At 44.9% G+C, this 27,190-nt stretch overlaps 1 protein-coding gene and 1 long non-coding RNA gene across 4 annotated transcripts in view; one reads left to right on the forward strand and one right to left on the reverse strand.

Annotated features, from left to right (window-relative positions):
* Positions 1-3,643: 3,643 nt before the first annotated feature.
* Positions 3,644-4,923, forward strand: LOC131827662 (uncharacterized). Its single transcript, XR_009352112.1, has 2 exons — positions 3,644-3,800; positions 3,831-4,923. It is a non-coding gene; the product is annotated as an uncharacterized LOC131827662 (long non-coding RNA).
* Positions 4,613-27,190, reverse strand: part of MFSD6 (major facilitator superfamily domain containing 6) — a 69,643-nt gene continuing 47,065 nt past the window's right edge. For 2 of the 3 annotated variants that reach the window (XM_059168577.1, XM_059168576.1), the window contains exons 3-7: positions 24,355-24,452; positions 11,161-11,322; positions 10,202-10,300; positions 8,562-8,842; positions 4,613-6,642 (exon numbers count right to left, since the gene is read on the reverse strand). In XM_059168577.1, the coding sequence (XP_059024560.1) occupies positions 6,439-6,642; positions 8,562-8,842; positions 10,202-10,300; positions 11,161-11,322; positions 24,355-24,452 (844 nt within the window). In that variant the 3' untranslated portion in view covers positions 4,613-6,438. Of the gene's footprint in view, positions 6,643-6,803; positions 6,829-8,561; positions 8,843-10,201; positions 10,301-11,160; positions 11,323-24,354; positions 24,453-27,190 lie in introns of all 3 variants that reach the window. The other variant, XM_059168578.1, reaches the window with a different exon arrangement.

The raw sequence follows: 27,190 nt of genomic DNA on the forward strand, positions 1-27,190 counted from the left end.
CATGGGTCAGGCTGGGTGTCACCCTCACAACGAAAGGAAAAGAACAAGTCTTCCAGGATACTGTTTTCCATGTTTAATTTTAGAGGAAATCAGGAATCTGTCAGTTTGTTATGTGAGCACTGTGAGAAGCTAAACAATTACAAGGGTTGCTTGTGATACATGTGGTGTTATGTTGTGTTCATTTGATTTGGGGTTTATTACAGCGCTGATTACTGTTCCTATCCCCAGGAGGCAATATACCGATGACTCCCATAGGAGACCTGCCTTCTCTTCTTCCTCCCTTCCTTCCTCTCTTTTTCTCTTTTCCCTACCTCCTTCCCCATCTGTTAAAGGCCTTTAAACTGTGTAAATGATCAGTCAGTAAAATGGCTCTGCCCTTCACAGGTGGTTGAAAGTTGGCCTCGTGCTTCCTATCGCTATAGGTGTGCAATTAGGGACCATAACTGGACCTTTGTATTACTGCTTATGCGAGGTACCTCATAAAAGCTTACTGTTGTTGGCAAGTTGGGACTATTTGACACCAAAATGTGTGGGTGAGATTTAGCTTAGGTGGCAATGATGAAACAATTGTATCATTCAAATGTTATTTTTAAAGGTTTTAAAACACATTTTACATTTCACAAAAAAATGGTTTGTGAATTGCATGTACAATTTGCCAATAATAGTAAGGGCTGAATTAGAGGGGAGTGTCCATCTGATGTTTAGGATAATACTTGAATTTATTACCTTTTTTATTAAATCTAGAAATTTAAGAAATTTCAGACTTTAAGAGGCCTGGAATAGGTGATGGATGATTCGTGTATCTAAACATGGGAAAGAATTAAGACTGCTGCAGTTGTGTCAAGAAAAGAAAAAAGATTATTCTGTATGTGGTTATTTCCCAGTTAGAGAAGTAGAATTTTTTTTTAAATCAGCTTTTTTGTGCAGCTGTTATGCAGAGATAACATAATGGATGAAGAATTTTAAGAAGCCTGCCATAAGCCAGAGGTGTTTGTAGGTGGCCCCTGGAGTAAGCTGCCTCCTGAAAGACCCCGTGGTTGGTGATATAACATTGGAGACATAAGCACGTGGGTGTGAGTCTTGACCTTGTTGATTTAGAACCTGATTTTTGTCATTGTACCATAGGAAGACCTGTCTCATACTAGCCAATTCATATTGTCTATTTAGTGATTCACAGCCACAAACAAAACGACATAAGGATTAAAAACACTTGAATTGATGAAACCAGCAGATTCTCTCCCAGAAGACCCCTATGAAGGTCAAATGGTGGTAAGAAGGTTGCTTGAGCAGAAAGAACAAAGGGAGTTCGGTACATAATTCACATATTTAATGTCACCAGAACAAGTCCAGTGCAACCCCCTCAGTGGGGCTACCGTTGCTAATGTGACACGAGATACTCTCTCTTGGCAGAGACCACCCTTCCTTTATGCAGGCCCTACCAGCTTTTCCTTCTGCGATTGTTGTTTTTGTATTCTTTGGGTCATTGACCAGCATCTCCACCCCCTTCTACTGGGCATGGTCTTTGTTCAGATATGTTGTTGAAGTCTGCAGGAGGCTAGTTACCTATTTCAGGAAACTATGTCTCTTTGGCAATGACCCCTGAGTGTGTATCCTAATAGGTCACGGAGATGTGGGTTGAGCGTTGAGTGTATATTTACTAGGATAAATGGGAGATATATTCAGTTGGGTAGCTGGTCTTCGTTTCTTACTTAAGTTGTTTGGGGGAATCTGTTTAACACTTTTTAGATTTCGTCCATTTTCCAACAAGGCAGCAATCAAAAGGAGAAAGGGGAGGAGGACCAGCATTTGGTAGCGATGTATCATGTGCGGCCCTCGGCCCTTCCTGTGCCTCTTCAGTTAGAGTTCCCATCACTCTGTAATATGCTGTAGCGTCATTTACATTTTTCAGCTGAGGGGAGACTCAGAGAAGGTCGCCAAAGACATAGTAGCTGAAGTGATAGAATCAAAGCTTGAGCCTCCGTGCGTTGGGCCCATGCCTTTGTGTTGCCTTTACTGCCATCTTTCAAAAATAGAGTTAGTCAAGTTGGTGGCCACATGGCTAATCAGCTGAAGAAGACACGACGACATCTGATGGCAGATGCAGGCCAGCTCTGGCAGAGTGAACCCATTTCCCTGCCTTCCATCAAGCCCCCCCCACAAAGAACTAAATTGAGTAGAACTGGTCTATGTGTTATTTTTCCAGACCCCCATTGATCTTTCCAGGGAACAGAAGGTTCCTGACCTTTTCAAAATGCAAGTTTACAGTAATATCCTCAGCTCTCTGGCAAAGAGAAAGGTATGTAGCTTGTTAAATGCTTATAAAATTCTTGCTTACATTTTTTGACAGCCTTAGAAGAGAAAGAAAGAAACTGGGCAATAAATGTCTTAAAACCTTTCCTGTCTGTGGCTCTTGCACACCGTAGAATCGCCTTAGTTACTTGTCATTTTCCAGCTCTTCAATTTATATTTTGCTTAATTTTGTCTCTTAACTCAGATCCGCAGGCGGCTGACTGGTTGCACCGCACATAGGAACGGAGTGCTTGCTGGGTGCGGGCGAACGTCTGAACGCGGCCCTGAAGTCGGGGAGGTCACGGGCGCAGGTGTCCATGTGAACACGCTCCCGGAGCACCAGGCCCCAGCTGGGGAAACGAGCCGCACCTTCTCGCCCGGGGCTGCGGCGCACGTGGTACCGGGTGTGACCAGCACCTCATTTCTCCCAGCCGCCTGGCAGGTGGGTGCCGCGATCGCTGGCGGCGGGCGGAGGAGGGCTCCGGGGCGCCGCGTCCGTGGGTTCGCGCCGGCGAAGCGGAGACCCGGGGCCAGACTTGGTCTCTGGACCCCGCGCTCCACCCCCGGCCCGCACCGCTCCGGCTGCCCCGCACGTCTGCCCAGAGCCCCAGGGGTGGTGGGAGCCGCGTGGGAACCGGGCCGGACGCCTCGCCTCTCCCCGTCGAGACGCCCGTCGGCTTCCAGCTGCTCCCGCGGCCGCCGCGCGTCCTGGCGCACGGCCCGCGCCCTCGGGCCCGAGACCCCGCGCCCCGGGCCGTCCTTCCGTCCCATGTCCCCGCGCGTCCAGCCGGCGCGGGGTGCCCGAGCCCGGCGCTCCCGGAGTCGGCCGAGGCGGCGCGGGCGGGTTCCGGGGCTCGCGACGTGGCGGCACCGTGTCGGCAGGCAGCGGCGGCCCGACGGCCTCCTTGAAGGGGACTCGCTTGGCTCCGCCGCAGCCCACTCGGCGCGGCTTCCGTCGTGCGCGGCGTCGGAGAATCGCAGGTTCCGGTCGCTCACGCCGAGGCCCGGGATCTTCCTCCGCCCGCGCCGTCCGCTGTGGCCGCTCCCACGGGACGGCGAGAAACGCGGTTCCCGCACGCACCGGCCGCGTCTCCCCGCGCCCGACGGGGCCCCCGGACGCCGAGCGGCGGGTCTGCTGGTCCTTCCCGACTCCTGCGAAGCGGCCCCGCCGGCCGCCCGCGCTGACCCGGCCGCTCTCCCCGCACGCGGTCCCCGGAGTGCGTCGGGCCGGACGCTCCCGCTAACCGCGCGCTGGGGTCGGCGCTGCCGGATTTCTGGGGTCTGCGGAGACGGAGGAATCCGGATGAAGCGCGGCCGCATGCGCAGGGCGGCCCCCACGTGAGGCCGGCGTCGGGCAGGTTCGCGTCTGAGTCCCTCGGGTCCGGCTTAGCGACGTCGGTCCGCGAGGCGAGCTCCGTCCGCTGCGGCTCCGCCGGCCCCGGGGTCCCCGTGAGACACGGGACGGGCCGCGCCGGCCCCACTGGGCCCTCGGAAGGACGGAGGGACGGGAGGTCGGAGGTCGGGAGGTCGGGGGACCTGAGGTCGGAGGTCGGGAGGTCGGTCTCGGCACCCCCCGCGCCCGGAACTGTGCCCGCGGCCCTCCTCGTCCAGGACTCCCGGCTCCACGCGACTGGCTCAGCGGACCGCGGCCGACGTGTCGCTCCCCGCGGCCCCAGCGGCCCCGCCCCGGCACCGGACCAGGGCGACTCGGGCGGCGCCAGCTGGTCACTCCGGCGGCCGCGGCACGATGGGCGCGGGACGGAGCGCGCTCTTCTCCGGAACTGAGGGTTCCCGCGAGCCCCCGGCCAGCGCGGCGGCTCGTCCATGGTTCTCCTGCGGGTTCTGAGGGACCGTTGAGCAGCAGCGAACCTCTCTGGATCCGTGCGGACTCGGCACGCGGGTCGCTCACGCTCTCTGCGGGCCGAGAGTGCATGCAGGACGACAGTAAGACGGCGATGACATCAGCCCGGGCTTGTGACAGCTCTGGGGATTTCCAGGGAGTCTCAAGGGAGGTTATGAAATTCTCAAATTTTAATTTGAATCCATTTTAATATTTTTTAAAGGGTGCCTGACCGGCTCAGTCAGTAGAGCATCTAACTCCTGATCTCAGGCTCGTGAGTTCAAGCCCTACACTGTGCGTGGGCCCACTTAAAAAGTAAATAAATAAATAAATGGCATATTAAAAAATTAATAAAATGCAAATGGTGCTTTGGCAACAGTAAGAACAAGTCAGGAAGTCCACAAACCCATGAAGGCGTCTGCCCTAAAAGGCTAGAAATTACCAAATCAGCCCACACAGTAAATATTCCATAACAAAGGCCTGTTGGACTTGGTCTCTGTCATTGCAGAGTAAAGGGCTTTTATTTGGTCACATCTTTATCATTTAAGAAAATTTTAAAAATGATATTTTTATTTCAACATGTCAACTGTGCATTTCCAAAACAGCAGGCTTTTCAAAGGAATAAATCAGAACTGTAAACACAAGACACAGTATAAGTTTTTGACTTCCTAAAGTCAGTTTCACAAATCCACATACTGTACATTCATAGGTGAGGTTCAGCCCGTCATCCATTTCTTTATTTCTATAATTACATAAGCATAATAAATACATCTGATTTTAAAGGTCACTTAAAATGAGTCATGGTAATTTACAGTACAGTACGTTTCAGTTCAAGTGCAAAAATAACTATTTGCTTAATTCTATTTCTTTCCGTTATTTTATTTCTAAGCTGTGTTTTGTGGCAAAGCTAGACATCCAAGTATAGAATTTCTTCTCCCAGTTGCAGTATTGGGCAGAAGTATGGTGTCACGGAGAAGCCTTCAGTTCACAACTCATCCTGTCTAACCAGGGTCAAGAGGTGAGGTGAGTTGCTCATCTTTAACTTTGCTCACTCAGTTATCACACATACCCTTCATTCGGCTAAAGCAGCAGCCCTCCCCCGAGGCTTCCTCCCGTCCTCAGCTTTTCCCGCGAGCCACCCACCCCCTGTTCTGACGTGGCTGTGATGTTCACAGGCGCACACCTCTCCCTGATCTGTGCAGGGTCTGACAGAGTCTTCGTGGAAAAGAACGCACAGAGATCTGTTCTGTCAGCCATCGGACAGTACAGTTACCGATTCTCATCCTTCCCGTTCCGGCTTCCTGTGCACCACCTTTTCTCCTCACCAAAAACAAAACAAAAACTTATCCATTGTGTAATTTTTAAAAATTGTATCCCTCTCCCAGGCACTTAAATCTTATACTGTTATTTGTAAATAGTACTGTTTAATTAAAGAAACCCTTAGGAACTCAGTGATTTTTTTTTTTAAATTCCCTCAGCTACTCAGAGCCCAAATCACTATAAAATTATTGAATAGTGATAGAGGCTATTTACAGTACCGATAATATTTAGTAAACCCTTGTCTGTCAAGCCACAGGATACTGAATTGGTTGGTTGATTTGAAATATTCCCTCCTCTGGTCTTAAAGCCCATTTAAAACAAAAGGCATGTTAAAGCTCAGCTTAGTTTGCAGTAGTCAATGCGGCTTTTGCAAAGAATTGACTGTTTTCATTATATACCATATACATATAAAAATATATTTGCTAGAGATATGCCAAGTTTCTAATGAAACTTTTTTTTTTTAAACAAAAGCATATAAGCTAGTAACTTTTAACTGGCTACTTTTTTAAATATGTCATTTTTGAAACAGTTCTCTTTAAGAGATTCAAAATTATATTTTATTTCTTCCCAGTTTGCATTAAGAACCAAATAATTAGAATAAATAATCAGAAGAGGGAAACTGTATCAGCATTCACCGTGAAACACTTCCTTTCCCTCCACTTAAGTGTAACTGCTGCTTTCAACCCTTACTGCACTGGCAAAGAAGTCCTAGAGTCCTGAACCTGACCAGCCGGGGAGCTGGACGTCTTCACTGAACTCCCATTCCCCTTCTGCGAGTTCCACAGGATTATGGGAGTTTACCTGTTCCTGCCAGTATGTACTGTAGCGCCTGTGTGTGTGTGTGTTTCCATGTTGATGAGTTTAGGTGTTTAGAAGCGTATACAGTGCTATGCTTCTCACGGTGAGGCATGTCTTAGGTTCGGGGAGCCTCTCCCTCTGTCCCGGCAGAGGAGCCCGGTTCCATGCAGGGTGTGAGATGAGTGGCGCCCTCAGTGTCCCCCAGCGGCAGGCTGAGCCTGCTGGTCCTCCCTCTCCTCCACACGCTGGGCCACGCTGGGGTGAGTGGGGCTGCTCCGCGTCTGAGATGCTGCTGCTTGAGGAGATGGCTGGTTTCTAGATGGGTCAGAGTGAGTCTCACGTGGGACAGGCCGGACTCCACCAGCTAGAGAATTTTCCCGATTCTCACTGGTCCCCTGGAAGGAAAAAAAGAGAAGATGTTCTGTAGTCAGGGCTGCTTGCAAGTAAATCCAACATTTTTTATATGCCTTCAAGTCAGATATGAGAAACATGGGGAGATCATCCCGAAGTAACTTCAGGGAACAAATAAGAGAGGAATAAAGACAGAACATCTTACCTTTCATCTCCTTTCCTATGTGCAACTGCCAAAGCCGCATGAAAAACACAAACACTTTAAGCAGACGTATCTTGTGCATGAAGGAACATCACTACCAAAATGCCTAGTATCATGAGGAAGACAATTTACATCAGCAAATATCTACTGAGCCTCCACCATGGTGACAAGTCACTGAGCAAGCAGCATGGAATTGAAACTCGGGCCGTTTGCTGAGACCACAGAACTCAAGAGCTGGGACCACCTGCCAGATGCAAGTGAGGCATCCTCCGCCTCAGAGACAAAGCCAGCAGAAGGTGTCCCGAAATTCAGAATCCTGATGAAATATTTGGGATTTAAAGTGCACACTACAAGTTACACAAGATGGAAATCTGTGCAAGGAAGGGGATCAGGAGCAGCCCTCGGGTCAGCAGCCGTAAGGGATGTGAGTCGGCACGTGCTCCAGCACATGTCCCCCAGCACGTCTGTAAGATGCCCCCTCGCCACAGTCCAGGAACATGTGTTCTTAAAAACACATTTTCCTCTGAGTCATTATACATCACTTCAAATAGCTGACTGGCAAAGAAAATGTTTTATTTCTGTGATTTATTCTGTGATGGATTCTACAAGGTAAAGAAATCTTAATATGTCTTCTTACTTGTAAGAAAAACTAAACCATCCCAGCCAGTTTCTCGTAATCCTAACGTAACAGAACCAAATGTGATGATGATACGGAGGCCCACCAGGCTTCCGTGAAAAGGAGGACGCGTGCCCGAGTGAAGAAGACTCCACCCTTCGCGCAGCAGATCTTGTCCTTTCTTCTGCTTGGCGTCCCCTAGACGCTCCTCCCGCCCCCAAGACTCTCCTCTCTGACTGAGCAGCATGTTCATGTGAGTTTATAATCTTGACAATGAGCAAGATCGTGCGTGGACCAGGGTGCGTTACGACATGGGTGAGCAATCAGATCTGGTTTACGTTATGGAAATACTACATGTTAGGTTTACAAAGTCATGATAAATTTAATTAAGGTAGTTCAAATTTTCTAAAAGGGAAATTATCCAATTACTCTTTATTTTTGTCTTTCCTCTGTGTCCTCTGAAGCTGCTCTAGATAGAGAGCTGACATGACTCATCAAGTCAAAGGATGTGATTAATGTAAACAGGGAAGGAGACTCATTACTTCAGCCGAACTATTCATAGAATTCACACTTGATCGTTTCCAAAGGCAGAATATAGATTCAGTTAACAGTCACCCACACCATTTGAGCAACATGATCTGACTTTTCTCAGGAGGGACCACATCTCTAGGGATGAGGGAAAAAAAATTTTTTTCACGTGAGGCCACCAGCCAAACAACACTTCCCCAAGCTGAGGATTCCTCAGCCTCCTACGGTGGCTCAGGGTACGAATTCATCAGATAGTTACTGAAGTCCTAGCATATATAATGTCCTCACTATAATTTCAGAATTAAAGAGAGTCACAAGTAACGGTATCCCATGGCAAGAACCATATATCGTCACTGGAACTGTCAACACTGAAATTTTAAAGAAATGTACAATTTCTTATATTTATTTTCTTTCTTTTAAGAAATATCTTCTCTGGGAAGCCTTCCTGAGCTCCATAAGGCAGAATTTTCCCTCTGCAAACCGTGCGTCCACATCTGTAACGCCCTGGTCACAGACTACCACAACCACTTGTCTGCCTGCCTGTGTCGCCCCCCAGGCTCCGTAAACCTTGCTGCGGGAGCACCACAGCTGAGTCCCCCTTGGGGGAGCACCTTTACCTGCAGAGGCTGTATCTCGGGGGCGCGGCTGTCTCTCATCAGCTGCACCATCTCTTTAATTTGGTAGAGCGCGTAGACGAAGGTCACCCAGGGAGAGGAGCTGACCCCCCAGGCCGGCTTGTTCACGTCCTCCTGTTCTTCCTGGTGTTTGGTCTTCTTGGGCGGAAGTCTGGACTCCACGCGTGGCAGGACGTCCTCTGCCTGCTGCTGTACCAAGTCGATGGTTGCTATGGGAACCGGACTAGAGGGGACGGGAATCCTTTCCGCCAGCATTGTCTTGTCTGGAGAGAAAATCATGTTTAAATCATTTTTCAGAGTTTTCTACATATTTAAACAAACATAAAAATAAATAAGCAGACAATCCCAGAAGCCCATTCTAGAGTACTTGGCGACATTAGTAACTAAATTGCTGTGTATCAAGGGCCTCTTGGTGCAAGTACTGAACAACAGATGTGATGTTTATCTTCCAGATCTCTTTACAGGTGTTGATAGATACACTATTTGTTTATGGAATTAGTGCTCATTACTCTTAGATATAATTTAATCTGTGGGCATGGGTTATCGTGAATGTGGTCTTAAGCCACTTATAGGACTGAGTTTTTAAAGATAAGCATCTAACCAGTAATAGCTATTTCTATTGGCCTTTTACTAAAGGTCTGGACTAACACTGTATAATCCCTTTAGGATTTTTTTTTTTTAAGTAAGAAAAATCAGCATTGGTCTTTCCGTATAACCTGTTAGCATTAAAATTTGCCTCTGGGGTTTTGTGTAACAAGCTAGTTTTTCCCTAAGCAGAAGCACTTGAGGTGCCTGAGGCAAATTCCTCTTAAACAATAGGACTCCAGGGGCACTGGGGTGTCTCAGTCCGCTAAGTGTCTGCTTTTGATTCAGGTCACGATCCCAAGGTTCTGGCATCAGTCTCCCTCTTCAGCAGGGCGTCTGCTTCTTCCTCTTCTCCTACCTCTTCCCCCTGCTCATGCGCATGCTCTCTCTCTCTCTCTCTCTCACAAATAAATAAATAAGATCTTTAAAAAGGAAAGAAGAAGAATAGGACACCAAAGATAAGCCTTGATCTGGGATCCAAGATCTAAGCAAGAGTATTTCCATCACTGGTTGGTTTGCTTCATTTAAAAAAAAAAAAAAGTTGATTCAACTTGTACATTATATTTGATATAACCTCCTTCGTATGAGACAATTTTAATGAGGGTCATGCCTGGGCAAGGGAAAACTTCAAATTTAAGTTTTAAGATACTGTTTTTCAAATGAATGTAAAAGTTTAGCAATTAATACCACTCCCATCCCTAGGAGTAAAATTACTGTATTGGTCGAATGTATGTGATTTAAAGTTGATATTCCTTTAGAATGCCAAAAGAATTTAAAACCAGTTCTTCCCACACTACCTTGTACTACAAAACAAAACAAAAACAAGAAAATCCCAAGCTACTTAAAATGACCAGCATCCGTTTCAACATGGGAGATAGCTTCTCCCTCACAGTGGTACACATAAATTCACTGATACACACCCCTGAGAAAATCTAGCCAGGCGGGTCTGTTAGCACCTCTGGGTTTCTGAGGGCTACATAGAGAATTCTCCAGGGCTTCAGCCTTAGGACCCAGTAAGAGAGAATGGACAGGTTTACCTTCTTCCTCATCCGGCACTGCCAGCCACTGGATCAGGGCAAAAAGCAGGAGGATCACCAGGCAGGCCATGCCGATTCCTCGAAAGGTTGCGGCAGCCCCTGTGGAAACAGGCAGTGCACTCTCATATAATTCCAGGAACTGCCCTCATCCCAAACTGTCCAGATGCCAAAGCCCAGGCCAGAGGCAGCAGCGCTTGGGACGAACCAGAGAAGATGACTAACCGTTGCCCTCATACAGTGGAACAACAGGTCTGGTAGGTGCCAGGAGCCCCAGATGCTGCTACTGGATTGGTCATTCATCAGATTTTAAAACTACACTTATAAAGGATTGTCTCTGAGTGCCTCTTACCATAAAACTCCGCAGTGCTCTCTTCATAAAGACCATTCACCTGCTAAGCAGCCCTATTAATCAGCGGCAGGAACAGCAACGCTCTAATACTGCTAGAAATTCCAGCACCCTGGGCCGCTTTCCCTGGTGGCTGAGCAGTGCAGATGCTTCGCACAGGGTCCTCTCTTCTCCAACCCACTGCGGGGTGTCCGACAGGGAGATCAGACAGGACAGACTATGTTGTCAAGAGAGGCAGTGACCTACCAAAGGCAGCAAGTAGCTAGTTTTTTCTGCAATAACGATGAATTTTCTTTCCTCCAGCATCATGATCAGCAGGTTTAGGGTACTTTGCTCCAACCCCAAAGCACAGGCGCTTCCTCATCGTTTGGCTCCTTTGAGGTATCCGTGTAGCGCCCCATTAGTCTGTCATCGAAGTGGGCACGGGTACGGGCTGGCGCTGCCCATCTTAAGGACTTGAGCACCTGGTTTCACGGTGACGACTACCGTGAAAGTGAGTAAGATTGTACAAATCTGGGAGTTTGGCCTCTGGCAATCTTAGTAATAATCTGAGTGTTTGCTGAGAATCGTAAGTTTTCAAAAAGAAAGAGAAAAGGGGAAAAGCCATTCTTACCAAAGTAATTGACTAAGACGCCTCCGATCATGGCACCACAGCCTCTGCCCAAGCCCAGGTGAAGGCCCTGTAGGATGCCCTGAGCAGAGGTCCTCAGCTCGGGGGGGACGGCCGCGCTGAGGTAAGAGATGCAGGCTGCCCAGATGGCCGCGTGCGTCACCCCTGCAGAGGGACAGGAGAGGGGGGGTCTGATGAGCACTCTGTAGGCCACTCTTTCCTGGAGTGCGGAATACTTCATTACACACACACACTTATTAAAGACGAAGACTTGATTGCTAGTGTAAAATATGCATAACGTAAAATTTACCAGTTTAACCATTTTTTTTTTCAGCTTAACCATTTTTAAGTGCATAGTTCAGTAGCATTAGGTGCACTCAAAGTCGTATGCAACCATCCATCTCCATAATTTTTTTTTTTTTTTAATCATCCCAAACTGAAACTCTGTACCCATTAAACAATAGCTCCATGTCAGCCCTGGAAGCCACCATCGCACTTTCCTTTTCTGAGTCTGACTACTCTGGGCACCTCCCATGAGTGCCTCCTTTCCCAGTGGAATTGGTACCTGTCCTCTGTGTCTGGCTGATTCACTTAGCAGAGTTTATCCAAGTTGTAACATGTTTCAGTGTTTCCCTCCTTTTTATATTCTCTTGCACGGAGATACACATTTTATCCATTCATCTGTTGCTGGACTTTTTAGCTGTTCCCTCCTTTTGGCTCTCGTGAATGCTGCCGCTGTGAATGTGGGGGCTCGAACCTGCTCTAGCCCGCGCGGTCAGTGGTTCGGGGCGTACTCCCGGCAGTGGAATTGCCAGGTCACAGGGTCATGCTGTGCTCAACACTTTGAGGAGCCGCCTGCTGTCCACAAGCCCTGCACTGTTTTACGTTCCCTGAGGAACAGGAATTAGTTCCAGTTTCTCCACTCCCCGCACTTGTCATTTTTCATGTTCTTTTTTGTGACAGCATTCCTAACGGGCATGAAGTGGTCATCTCACTGTGGTTTAGATTTCCATTCCCTAATGGCTAGTGATGCTGAAAATCTTTTTATATGTTTACTGGCTATTTGTGTATCTAATTGGGAGAAATATCTGTTTGAGTCCTTTGCCCATTTTTGAACTGGGTTGTTTGGGGATTTTACTGTTGAGTTCTAGTTCTTTATATATTTTGGGTTTTAACCCCTCGCTGGACACCTATTATGACTTAAGATTATTTCCAATATTTTCCATTATAATTAGTACCATGATTAACATTTCTAGAGATACAGCTTATTATATGTGTGAGATTTGGCTATAATTCTACAAATAAAGTTACTGATTCAAAGCATATAGTGATTTTTATGCCTTTAATATATAGTTCCAATTTGTTTTCCAAAAGAGCGTAGAGACCATTTACAGTGCCTCAATACCCGTTTCCTTATATTGTCACCATTTGTTGGGAGGGAGGGAAGGATAAAGATAAGAGATGAAAGATAATTTTGGTATAATAAATGTACATTGTCTGAACTTGAATCTTTATTACAGCACGGCTTTAAATGTAATGAAAAGATACTGCCACAGTAGGTTTTAGAGCTAGAAGGGGTTAAAAAATCATCTGGTTCTGCCTAGATTAAATCATGAGCTTGATCCCTGAAAAATAATCTCATTTGGAGATAATAGCATCTTATTACCTCTGTTTTGAAAAACTAAACTGAAAGACTAATATTCATTTAAGATTTAATATGACATTAGTTTGCTTCTGACTGAACTGAAACAATGGACTGGATTTGCCCTCCTTCTGAAACAGTCAAAAATTGGATACAAGAGTTCCCAAGACCCTGGGAACTGGGTGTCAAAACAAGGACAATGATCTCTGACTGATGGGAAACAAACGAGCAACCCTAGCTTATTGCCTGGTTAGAGTTTAAAAGCTGTAAGGTGCAGAGTGGGAGCAACTGGGTTGAGGAGAGATAGCCCACAGTCTGGAGAGACCAGGACAGCGAGAGTCCCAGAGATGGCAGATGCCAGAGAGGGAGCTCTACAGAGGGAGATCACAGCTATCTGCATGTGCTCTCCCTCGAGCACTCAGCACAGTGCTGCGTGATTTTTGCTGCTGCAAAAGCAAGGGTACAGACTGTCCACAGCCAGGGAAAGAACCACCCAGAAGCATCACAGAGAACAGCACTCCAAACCCATACAGGGCCAGGAAGAGTACGTGTTTCCACCCTAACTGGAAAAACTCAGGATTCCTGGGATTGGGAGAGTACTCAAAAAGTCTTGTGTTAGTATTATGAAGGAATGGGAATTATCTGAACACTGCTCTGGTCCCACTTAAGTCATCTTCACAAGCAAAACCCAAAAGGATCATACTATTTCCAAGTAATTTATCTGTATCCCAGTACAAATCTCAAGTATATTTATAGAAATACAAATATATCCAGCAAAGTAAAATTCACGATGTCTAGCATACAGTTAAATGACTAGAGATGATCTTAAGTGGATCCAATAATGGAATAAACACTTTTTACTGGATACCTAGGTTATATGCCCTATAGTTAAATCATAAAAATAATTTTTATGAGGTTTATATGTTTCAATAATCATTTCAACTAGGTTATTTTTTAACTAGAAAGATGGACTAGATGGTTACAGATAGTATGTGTATTTAATTTCCACAGAAGTCAAATAAAGTATTTGCTTTATCTGACTGTTTAAATAACCAAAGTACCTTAGGTACTGCCAGTTTTCTCAGAACTGAATGATTCCTAGGTAGGTTGTTTTTAAGACATTTATTTATTCTAGAGAGAGTGAGTGAGCAGGGAGAAAAGGAGAGGGAGAGAGAGAATCCCAAGCAGACTCCCCCTTGAGCATGGAGCCTGATGTGTGGTGTGATTCCAGGACCCTGAGATCATGACCTGAGTGGAAATCCAGAGTTGGAAGCTCAGCAAACTGAGCCACCCAGGCACCTCTAGAGTTTTAATTATAAATACTGACAAAGTAGTAACAATGGAAATATTTTTAAATATTTCCCTTTATATTAAAGATGCTGCTGATAATTTCACTTCTTTTCAGATACACATATTTCTCCATTAACAACACTAAGGAAAAAACTCAAATATTCTAAGAAATAAGATGAATGTATTCCAAATTGGATTTATGGGTAAAGTCCAACATGGATGTGGAAATCATTTCTTAAAGATGAATCATCAAATACCTGAAACCACATTAGATGATTATAAATTAACTTGAATAGTGAAGCCAAATCTATTGTTACATCTGTGTGTGACCGCTCCATTGCTGGATTTACAAGTAGACAAAGATGGCCCTACTTATCTATGTAACCAAAACAAGGACAAATACATTTTTGTTATAATTCCAGGTCAAATGCAATTCTAGCAGTAAATAGGGTTTCTTTCTTTCTTTTTCTTCAAAATTCTAAGGGTTTTCTAAAACATTGAGTCTTCTAAGATTAAGAAGGATCCGTCTTCCAGAAGGATGACTTAAGTCAAGATTCTTTTTAAAGATTCTAAACTGTTCTTAGAATTTTGGGGCTAGTATTATGTGGCAGTTGTAGAAGATTCTCTGTAGTCAGATTTCTAAAGTTTCCTTACTGCTTTCTGGGACTAATTAACTTAAAGCAACTCCGAGCATTAGCTGAAGGAAAATGCAGTAAAGCATACAGTAAAAAATTTTCTTTGGTACCAAGAGCAAAAGAATGAAAGTCTCTGTATGCTCCAATATTTTCCAGGGCACATGTAGAATTAAAAACCGGTTTCTCTGAGATACCTTATTTCAAAATATATAAATAAAAAATCCATACCATTTCCTAGAGAAGAAACTAACAAAACTGAAAAGTCTACAAGATGGGATTGGCTTGATAATACCACATTTATATATAAAACAATTGTGCAGGGCGCCTGGGTGGCTCAGTGGGTTGGGCCGCTGCCTTCGGCTCAGGTCGTGATCTCAGGGTCCTGGGATCGAGTCCTGCATCGGGCTCTCTGCTCAGCAGGGAGCCTGCTTCCTCCTCTCTCTCTCTCTCTCTGCCTGCCTCTCTGCCTACTTGTGATCTCTCTCTCTGTGTCAAATAAATAAATAAATAATCTTTAGGAAAATAAAATAAAATAAAACAATTGTGCAGTTGTGGTTCTTATTCTTAAATATTTAAACTTCTAATAATCATATTAGTTACCTGAAAATATTGCCAATGTTTTTACTACAGTTCTGGTCTTCTAATTTTAAAATAATAAAAAAGCAATCTAGAAACTAAAAACTCTCCATCATTTTTCATATTTGTAAGGCAAGAAAGAAAGTCTTAATAATTTTGCTGCCCCAAACAACTTTCCTGTAAGATTTAAGACAGCAAAAGATAAAAGCTGAGAAGAGAAAATGCTTCTTTCCACTTTATTTTTTATTAAGGAATGTGAAAAAGTAGTAGATGATTACTCTCTATCTGATGAAATAAACAGACTTATTCAGTGGCATAGGGAAAAGTGTCTTCACACTAGAGCTACACCTTTTTAAACCTTTCAGTATGAAGTAAGTAGGTTGGTGGCTCACACAGCCTAAGAAAAACAGAAGTTAGCCTCGACTGATAACAGTAACAAAGGTACATGAACAGACTCTCCTTGAAATATGTGTTAACCCCTCGTCGGCTCCTTGTCAGGAAACTATTAATATTTGTGAATGGCAATTCAAACACCAACTCACATTAATAGGTGCTTACTGTGTATGTTTGAGTGCAATTCAACCTCATATGTTACCTGACAACTGACTCTCAAAGACCAACCACATTAGTCACAAAAACAGCCTCTCAGTCTTTCCTTACCGTTACTGGGGTCCCTCAGGATCGCCTACAAGGCCCAAGAGAAACACAGAGATAGCTTCACAGCACCTACAACCAAGACCTGAGCTGCCTGGGAATATACTACATATGAAGAACCAAGAACCAGGAGAAATGACGAATATTAAATTTTTTCATTAATGATATTATAGGAGTTTGCTGGGAATTAGGCTGTTTTATATGCATTATCTCATTTATTCCTCCCAGTAATAAGTATTATTTTTTTTCTAATTTTTCCAAAAAAGGAAAGAGAGATTCAAGTGCCTTGTCCAAAGTCACACAGACAACAGGGTAGGAGAACAGGATTTGAACCGTATTCAAAGTTATTATAACGTAACTATAGGAATCAACTTTACGAGGTTTTTTGATAATATCAAGCATGTCCAATAATCTGTCAATTTAAAAAAATGTATATTCAGGGCACATGGGTGGCTCAGTCAGTTAAGCCTCCAATTCTTGATTTCGGCTCAGGTCACAAGTTCAGGGTCATGAGATCAGGCCGCACACTGGGTTCTGCAATGAGTGTGTAGCCTGCTTGGGATTCCTTCTCTCCTCCCTCTGCCTCTCCCATTCCTGCTTTCTCTACAAAAAAAGAAGAAAAAAAAAGTGTATTCTTACTACCTACTTCTCCTCTAAAAAGAGCTCAGATCATACGTTTTTTATATGCCCCAAACAACTCTTCACCTTATAATCTTCAACACTGGTGTCTTCCTATAACACAAATTTCAAGACTGTTCAGTCTGGGCCCAAAAGAATGTTCTGTTGCAATAAATGTATGCAGGAATGGGCAAGAGAAAAATCCTTTCTTCCCAATTAGGCAACTGCTCTTTTTTTTTTTTTTTTTAAATTTCTTTTCAGCGTAACAGTATTCATTGTTTTTGTACCACACCCAGTGCTCCATGCAATACGTGACCTCCCTAATACCCACAACCTGGTTCCCCCAACCTCCCACCCCCGCCCCTTCAAAACCCTCAGGTTATTTTTCAGCATCCATAGCCTCTCATGGTTCACCTCCCCTTCCAATTTCCCTCAACTCCGTTCTCCTCTCCATCTCCCTTTGTCCTCCATGTTATTTGTTATGCTTCACAAATAAGTGAAACCATATGATAATTGATTCTCTCTGCTTGACTTATTTCACTCAGCATAATCTCTTCCAGTCCCGTCCATTTGCTACAAAAGTTGGTTATTCATCCTTTCTGATGGAGGCATAATACTTCATAGTGTATACGGACCACATCTTCCTTATCCATTCGTCTGTTGAAGGGCATCTTGGTTCTTTCCAGTTTGGCGACCGTGGCCATTACTGCTATAAACATTGGGGGACAGATGGCCCTTCTTTTAACTACATCTGTATCTTTGGGGGAAATACCCAGGAGTGCAATTGCAGGGTAATAGGGAAGCTCTATTTTTAATTTCTTGAGGAATCTCCACACTGTTCCCCAAAGTTGCTGCACCAACTTGCATTCCCACCAACAGTGTAAGAGGGTTCCCCTTTCTCCACATCCCCTCCAACACATGTTGTTTCCTGTCTTGCTAATTTTGGCCATTCTAGCTGGTGTAAGGTGATATCTCAATGGGGTTTTAATTTGAATCTCCCTGATGGCTAGTGATGATGAACATTTTTTCATATGTCTGATAGCCATTTGTATGTCTTCACTGGAGAAGTGTCTGTTCATATCTTCTGATGGGCAGCTGCTCTTTGTAATGTAAAATGCTGCTTGGCTTGAGGAAATCACATCAGAACGGCTGGGAGGGGTAAGAACTGACAAGGTACTGGAGAACTAGGATGTTCTGTTTTGTTTTTCTTGCTCTGCCCCTGACTTATGCTCATGAAACAAAACATCAGTATCCCCACAGTGCCCGCACACTGAATCTGTTGTGACAAACCTTACACACTGGCGGACCGAAGCATACATTTCAGTTACTTCAGGGTGCCTCTCGAATGCTAGGATTTAAAAAAGCTCTGAAAATCAACCTAGTGAAAAGAGACTGTTCTTTCTTAAAAAAAAAAAAAAAAAAAAAAAAAAAAAGCTCCATTGGGCTCACAATAAGAGAGTCTATACTGATTAGGGTAATGACAGCTGTTGTAACAGACAAACCTTGGAATCTTAGTGGTTTCATACATTCGATATTGTTTGTTTTCTGTTTTTCTGCTCAAATGAAGTTCAATGGGTAGGGGTCAAGAGCAGTAGTGGCTGTGCTCCATAGGGTCACTCGGGGACCAGGCTGCGGAGACACCATGCCCTTCAACACCCGGTCACCCTGGGTACCCATATGCAGCTGGCAGAGTGGGGAGGAGAGGACGGCACAGGGAAGATTTTACGGTCTGGGGTTAGGAGTGACACCCATCGTTTCTGCTCACCTCCCGCTAAGAAGAATTAGCCAAATGGTGATACATAACTGCAAGGGAGGCTGGGAAGCAGAGTCTGTGTGTCTGTGAAGAACAAGAAACATCAGGTAATCAGCAAGTGTTTCTGCCAAAGTCTGGGCCACCAACAGCAACGGACCTTCCGCAAACAGTGGAGAATACGCCACAGAACTGTGGACCCCACAGCCACTGGCATGGAGCACCTGCGGGAACGCAACTTTATGGGGCGTGCGACAATCAGTGAGAAAATCCGAAGCTCCCTTATTCCCCCAATGAAGAGCCCCTCAAGAATCAACCTCGTTGAGTTCACTCAGCAGGACTCACTGCGCAGCCAGACCATGTGCCAGACCCCTGCTCTGCTTTGAGGACGAGGAAATGCACATCTTCTTAAACCACCTCAGAGTTTATGGTCTGGTGTGTGAAAAGGGCTGGGATTTCTCTGAGAGAGAGACTGTGCTCCTTGAAAACAAACATTCGCAGGGCCTTGACACACACGGGCAGCCGAGCAGAACAATGTTGAAAGTAAGCAGGCAGTGGTCTGCGGTGTGAGGAAGAGAGCATTTGGAGAGAAAAGGTGCCCTGGAAAAGGCTGGAGAAGAGTTCCACATCCCATGTATGAGGTAAAATGAACAGACAAAACGAAGCTTCTGTAAATTCCTTTCACTTTACAATTTAATAAAGTGAGTTGCTTTTTTTTTTTTTAGGTGTGTAAGTGATACAATGTTTTACAGGCCCTTGTGATTTTTACATGCTGGCGCCATACCCTCAGCATGCCTTAGAAGTAGTTTTAAGAGACTGCCGCCCAAAGTGTGTTTAGTATCAAGACTGGCCAATGATGTATGCTCCAGGCTCAGTATCTCCCTGTATCAAGCCTCATGCGAGAACTGCTGTCATATCAAAGACAGTAAAACTTTCACTTCCCAAAGATAACTCTGAGAACAGTGTGCATGACTAGTCATTTACGGCCAGGTTTTAATGCATAACTGCAATTTAATCTCGTAGAGTAGAATCTTAATTTTAAATTATATTGCCCTTGGTCCTGATTTTGATTTATAATTTTTATTTTACTTTCATTGTTATAATATCTGACATTTACTGAAGGCTAACTATGTGCCAGCTAATATGCTGAGCACTTTGCATGGATTAGGCTATTTAATACTGTTATCAGCCTGTTCTATAGTGTAACAATCTGAGGCTTAGAGAGGCTAAGTATCTTGCCCCCAAACACTTAGATTATTGATAAGGGAGCTGGAATGCAAGACAGTCTAATTCAGGCCTAAGAACTTAATAGTTTGTAGATTAGTGCATATTTTGGTAAGTTATTATGTAATTTATAGAATGAGGTAGGAACATAAATGATTAAAAACACACGTTTTCTAAATGGGCAGTGTTTTAAAAACTAATGTGCAGTAGAGAAAGGATGATATCCTAGAGAAAAAGTTTATTATATTGAAGGTTTAGCTTTTAAATCTAGTTTTCAAATTTTCCTCACATATTTATAAATTTTTGAGATAGAACTTTCTGTATTACTCGAGAGCTCTAAAAATTAGAAAACACAATTACAGGGCATTTTGCAGGAGACTATGAAATCAGGTAGCAGGTCTTCCTCTGTGCATGTTTCTTTGGCGATTTCAAACAACATAAGCATGTTCGTGTTTGTTGCATTTAAGAGTTAAAACTGAGGAAGTAAAACGAGTGTTCGTAAGATAACCAGGTAGCCGTTAAGTGCTGCAGCCCCTGAATCACGGCAGCTGAGGAAAGGACAGCGACGTGTGGCGTGCGATCCCAGAACAGGGCTCTTGAGGCAGACATCTAAAGCGGATTTTAAAGGAACAAACTAATGCCAGTTGCAAAGAAACGGTTCTGCGGGAGGTTATGTAACTGCAAACCAGCCAAGGCCGAGCGAAGAGTAAGGCCGCCCTATGGTCACTCATGACTGGTCTGAGGAGGGCGGGACTCGGACGGCACCAGGGACTTCCACACGGCGGAAATGCGGACGGAGGGCGCCGTCCCCCCGCAGGCAGCTTGTGTTTCAAGGGTTAAGCCCGACGGAAACTCCCCGCTCCGGTGTCCACAGACCCACTCAGCCCGGGACGCCACTGCCAGGTGAGCGCCGCACAGTGACCCTCCCGTGCTGTCTCTACGGCCTTCCAGAACCCCCGGGAAGGAAAACACGGTCCTCACTTGCTGAAGAGGATAAATAAAAAGGGAATTTTCGTAAATACCCGCTCAAGCTCTCCTACGGGTGACACTAAAAAACCATCTTCCGCGAGAATCTTCCCGCGGCTCCGTCCGCTGGAGCGTCCTGCAGGGACAGACCGACACAGACTCCTTCACCGTCCCGGGCTCGGACGAGCCAGTCAGGCACCTGGAAACGGTCTCCGTCGTCACAGCCGCCCGGCCGGGCCCGCGTTTCCTACACGCATTTTAGCAGCAAGATCGGTTTTGACCACGTTCCTCTCCAAGTCCGCAAGGACTCACAGCCGCGACCGGCACGGGAAGGGACCCGGGTCCGACGTGTCGTCCACACAGTGAGGCGGACACGCTCCACCGCAGCCGCGTGCGCGGAAGCGCTGCTCGCACGACCGCAACAGAGAAGCCGCCTGCGGGTCCTCGCGAGCGAGCTCGGCAGACACGGCGCAGGCGCAGGCGCAGGCGCAGCCCCTTCCCCGCCACCGGCCGCGCTTCCGGACCGAGACTCACTGCGGCTTTTCCAACAAACTGTGTGAGGCGGGTCTTCGGCGTCGCTCTCCGCGCTACCCGCAGCCTGCAGAGCCGCTCGTTCGCCGCAGACGCCGGCCGGGCCGCGCGAAGGATGAGCTCCGGCGACGCCGGCCGCGACGGGTGACAGAGACCCCATGTGGGAAGGAAGCTTCCTCGGGATTCCCAGGAGCTTCCGGTAGCCTCACCTCGACCCGCATGGGTGCCTGCAGAGCCTCCTTACTAGGGGCCTAGAGGGGAGCACGTTGACTTCATCCCCACCTCATTTGCTCATTATTAGCAACGTGACCCAAGGAGACGGATGCGGAGACGACGCTCAGGCGCTCCAAGGAAGGAGGGAGAACAGGAAGGAAGGAGGGAGAACACGGAGTCCTTCCTCCCAGAAGAGTAAGAGATGGGCAGGGCAGCGGGGGGTAAAGTGCATCCTTGTCTCCTCCCCTTCAGGAGCCCACTAGGTGACACTAGTTCTCCTGGTGTTTGGGGGAAGAGGGGGTGACAGGATGAAGAGACAGACCTCACCTCGCCTCTATTTTTTTAAGAAGACCGTCTGCTGCGGCACTGGTTGGGAATCGAAGAGTGGAAGTGCTGACTGTTCCGAGTCAAGATCGTCAATGAAAAGAGCCAAAGTCCCCTTCCCAGCCACCGCCCCACGGAGACTCAGCTAATAATTCCAGTCCAGGAATTAAGGAGCAGCTGTATCATGACAATGGGACTGTCCTATAATTAACCCAGTGTTCTGTCATCATGGTCCCTTGCCTTTACCCTATCCTAAGTAGAACTGCCTCAAACACAAAGCCTTTAAAGTCATGTGGGCAGTATCTGTAAAGGTAGAAGAATCTAGATTGGCAAAACAACCCTATTCGGTCATAGGTGTATCTCTGGAATGAGGATTTATTCCACTATTTTCGGGGGTGGGTGGGTGGGTATGGGTCTAACAAAGGTAAAGGGTTTTGTTTTCGTTGTATAGCCCAAACATACTAAGCGCTCACTTCTGCCAGGGAATGAGACTGTCTCCTCCAGTCTCAGACACAAAGAGCTCTCAGAAGTGGCCACAGAGCCCTTTGGGAGACAAGGAGACTCTATGTATTTCCAGATACTCCTTTTTACTTGCTTCAGATCAGTAACTAGATCTCTGCTGGCACAGGGGAAATAAAACGAAGCAGAGAGGTACAAATCACAGCCTGCCACAGGAGGCAGGATGCCCGTCTGTATTTCAAACCTGGCGAGCTCCCCAAAAGCCAGGCTAACGCCCCTGAGGCACCCAGAAATACTGAAGTGGATGCCATGACATATACTTTGTCTCCCCAAAGTGGCCACTCTGCTTTCCGCTTCTTAGCTCTGGCGCATGGCTCTGTGGCTGTCTCTCGACGCCACAGTGGATTCCTATGCTGCCTTCAAAATCCAGCTCATGTGACTTCCCAGGGGGAATCTTTCAATAATACCTTCATTATTCCATGCCCTCTCGTCCCAAAGAGCGTCTTCTCTGGGAGCGGGCACATTTCTCTGGCTCCTTCTAACACACTGCTCTAATTCTGTGTTCACACATCCAGCTTCCACACAGATGGTGGGGCCTTGGGGCCCAAGTTAATATATTATTCCTTATTATATTTTATTACATTTATGACATTCCCAGCATGCTACCTGATTCTTATAGCTATTTAATTGATCTTTGATAAACTAACAGGGAAAAAGTGTTTTTATTCGTAATAGCAACTTTTTCTCTTATAAAATTCCTTTGTTGTTCCTTTAAGCATTTCATTTAAAAAGCTTCTCTTTTGCTCTCTTTTCTTGAGTCATTTATGTCCTTTTCCATCTAACTTATATTAAATTAAAAGGAGAAAAAACATATATGCACATACTATCACCATATCTTTTCTGTGGGCACCAGTTAGTGAGTTTGTTTTTTAATCTAGAATCTGCACATTGTGGGACACCAAAAAGTAAAGCGGTTAAGTAAGGGGGGGTCCTGCCTTGTAAAACCAGAGCTGCGAAATCCTGAGAACTGCGTTGCATTGACCTTGTTGCTGCACAATTCTTTCCTACGGTCCACAGTTAGTGCTTTTTTCTTCTTAAGCGACACAGTGCTGAGACGTACTCTACCTCAAGACTCTTCCAGAGTTCTAATCATTATAAACAATAATTTATTATAAGACAAATTTCCATTTTCTGTTTTAAACAAAATCTCCTTTCACCAATTATACCATTGGATCAGGCCTGAGAATAGCATCTTTAGAATATGCATATATTTTAATTTCATAATTATCATGTGAATAAAAATTATACCTCCTTTCAATAAGGATAATTATTTTTAATTGCCACAATGGGATTTGATGAATGCGCTTGCATTTTGTACCTTTTGTTCAGATGTACAATAATGAGTCCTCTTAGAGATCATGATGAGAAATTATGTAGATTGTGCTATATTTGTTTCCTCAGGTTTAGGGGAGAGTGAGAATGGCAACCTATAAAGCTAATGAAACTGTATATAATCAGAGACTACTCAGGAGAATTAATGATTTAGAGCCTAGGCTGTCCCAGAAGGCCTCAACTCGGATAATCTTGGCCTAAACTTTCATTGTAATCATCACACCAACCACCAAATGCTTCAGCCAAGCAGTTAACAAGGGTCTTCAGTATAAAGATTAGTATAAAGATTATAGGAGCTAATATGGCAATGAGCTTTGGATAGAAATCCCAGTTTTTACTGCTCCTAAGCCCATGGTAAGAGCCTCCGAGAAAATTTTTTTTTCACTGTTATCTGTTGAAGGGAATCAGTCCAATGAAGCAAAGAGAACCCTGGTCAGGGCATTTGAGCAAAGATTTAAAAGGTTCATGGGAAAATAACAGCTTGAATATAAACCTTTAGTTGTAAATCACTAGATGTGATAAAAGAAGCTGAAGAATCAAAATAATTATGACAACCTGTTTTCAGCATGTACAGTTAACCTACAAACACCAAAACACCAAAGTCTTTAAAAGATCAGTCTTTTATACTTTAAACCACCTTTGGACGTATAGGCTTAATTGTACCTAGAGTTCATTTGAGTTCCTCCTTCTTTGTTTAATCACAAGGGCGTAGACAACCCAGCTTTGTTTGGCTGCACAAACAGCCACTCAGAGTCACTGAAGAACCAGCCCCCTGATGTCACCTCTTCCTGAACCTTTTGGAACCATACAGAACAGCAGGTCTGCCCTTCCTTTCAGAGTCAGATGCTCACGGTCACTGAAGGTTTACATAGTCCTAGCTCATTCAGGGAGAAAAATAATTCTAATTCCAGTTGTTAGCTTACCTTGAAGAACTTCCATGGGGAGAACAGTCCAGGCATTCTCCAGGTAGGAAATGTAAATATAGCGCGCCGTGTTGCAGGCCAGGCCAATGTAAAGAACCCTTGAACACAAACAAGCAAAGGGAAGTAAGTTGAGACCTCGTATGAGACATAAAACACACCAACATTACATACATTTCCCACCCGCATCCTCCGTCAGCCAGCAGTGCTCGGACCTGGGAGCCGGGAAGCTAAAGGACAACTAAATTTAACCATGGCCTCCAAGGAGAAGAAAACTGCTCCCAACATATCTGCCCTCAGTCTTTTCAAAACACTCGTTAATATAAAAGCGAACATCACCCTTCCTGAAACTGAATTAGCAGCACAGTCGATGCTTTTTTAAGATAGTCTGGGCACACAGCCATCTGTAATGACTTTACTGGCTTCCTTCCAGACGGCCGTGGGGGAAACATGCCAGGGGCTTTAGCTACTTCATGATGATAGGGGAAGGGCAGGACAGAAACGAGAACATGAACATGAACATGAACATGAACATGGTCCCACATGCAATACCCAAGACACCAAGGAGTTTTATAAGGAGACTCTCAAGGTCATCAAAAACTATCATCCAATGATGAATAATAAATGATCTGGAAATCAAATACTTTCTTCCTATCAGTTTAACGGATGCATCTTCATTATTTAAAAATAAATCCATGATATCATATGCTGACCGAACCGATGAATATATGTCAACATTGCTTCCTCCCTCACAAACACTACCACCAAAATTATGAGAGAAAAAAAAGGCCTTAAGTGATGCCTCTAAGCACAGGCTTACGGTCTCTCCCATTCTGAGCTGAGTGAGATGGCTTGGAAGCAAGTGGTGGCTGTGTCTTTGCACAAAACGCAACCTGATGGTGGGGATTTCTGTTTCAGGTTTGTTTTCCATTTTCTGTTACTCTTCCTAACCTTAACGCTTTTCTTTTTTTCTAAGTTCAAGTGGGTGAAAACTCGAAGATAAAAGAAATAAGCCAATAGGATAGTCAGTGGTATTTTCCTCATCTTGCTCAACTACATTTTTGTATTAAAATTATTCCAGCAAACATGGTTCTCTTTGCCCAACTTTGAAAGCTTCAAGGCATCCAGCTGGTATCACCTGCAAATACGGAACAGAAGGATGGGAGAAAGAGAAAAAAGGGTTGAGGGGCAGAGATGGGGGAGGAAATGGGTATTTAAAGGATTTAGGGGAACTTCGGTATTGAAAAGTTCTGGGTTGTCATATTCTGTGGACACTATGTTTTTTTTACTGGTATGTTTTAAGGAAAAAAGTATATATTTCAAAGTGCTCAACATCACTTGGCATCAGGGAAATACAAGTCAAAACCACAATGAGATACCACCTCACACCAGTCAGAATGGCTAAAATTAACCAATCAGGAAATGACAGATGCTGGCAAGGATGCAGAGAAAGGGTTCCTATACTGCTGGTGGGAATGCAAGCTGGTGCAGCCACTCGGGAAAACAGCATGGAGGTTCCTCAAAAAGTTGAAAATAGAGCTACCCTACGACCCAGCAATTGTGCTACTGGGTATTTACTCCAAAGACGCAAATGTAGTGGTCCAAAGGAGCATGTGAACCCAAATGTTTATAGCAGCTATGGAAAGAACCTAGATGTCCATCAACAGATGAATGGATCAAGAAGATGTGGTATATATACACAATGGAATACTATGCAGCCATCAAAAGAAATGAAATCTTGCCATTTGCGACGACGTGGATGGAACTAGAGGATATTATGCTTAGTGAAATAAGTCAATCGGAGAAAGACAATTATCATATGATCTCCCAGATATGAGGAAGTGGAGCTGCAATGTGGGGGGTTTGGGGGGTAGGAAAGCATAAATGAAACAAGATGGGATCAGGAGGGAAACAAACCATAAGAGCCTCTTCATCTCACAAAACAGAGGGTTGCTGGGGGAAGGGGGGTAGGGAGAGGGTGGTAGGGTTATGGACATTGGGAAGGGTATGTGCTATGGTGAGTGCTGTGAAGTGTGTAAACCTGGCAATTCACAGACCTGAACCCCTAGGGCTAATAATACATTATATGTTTATGAAAATTTTTTAAAAATTATTTTTTTTAAAAAGTGTATATTTCAACCCTGTTTGGTAAAAGACTTTCTGAACAAACCAGCTTGGATCCATCAACAAGAGTCCTGCTGCTAGAAAACAGAAGCAACACAACAAGCCCACAGGACGTTAAAGTGCAAAACACACACAAAAACATACAAGTCACCCAAACCGATGTCTTCTTTTTCAGTTCTAATCTAGCTCTGTTGATGATCTTGACATAGCCTAACTCAGGGGTCAATAAACATTTCCTATGAATGGCCAGATCATGCCATAAGCAGTTGAGGCTTTGTATGTCTCTCGCAACTACTCAGCCTTCCACTGTAGCGTGAAAGCAGCCACAGACACTGTATACATGAAGGAACACGCATGGCTGTATTCCAATAAAATCTGAATTATGAACATTGAAATTTTTTAATCTCATAGTTGACCTTTGAACAAGGCAGGGGTCAGGGACGCAGTCACCCTGCACAGTAGAAAATCCACATCTCTCTTTTGACAACCCCCAGAATTTAACTACAAGTAGTTACTATTGACTGGAACCCAGCCGATAACATAAAGTCAATTAACACAGATTTTATATGTTGTACATATTATATACTACATTATTAAAATAAGATAGAGAAAAATGTTAAGAAAAACACAAGGAAAATATATTTGCAGTACTGTACTATAGTTGAAAAAGATTCTGTGTATTAGTGGATCTGCACAGTTCAAACCCATGTTGTTC

The sequence above is a fragment of the Mustela lutreola genome, chromosome 3, assembly GCF_030435805.1.
Source record: "Mustela lutreola isolate mMusLut2 chromosome 3, mMusLut2.pri, whole genome shotgun sequence".
NCBI lineage: Eukaryota > Metazoa > Chordata > Mammalia > Carnivora > Mustelidae > Mustela > Mustela lutreola.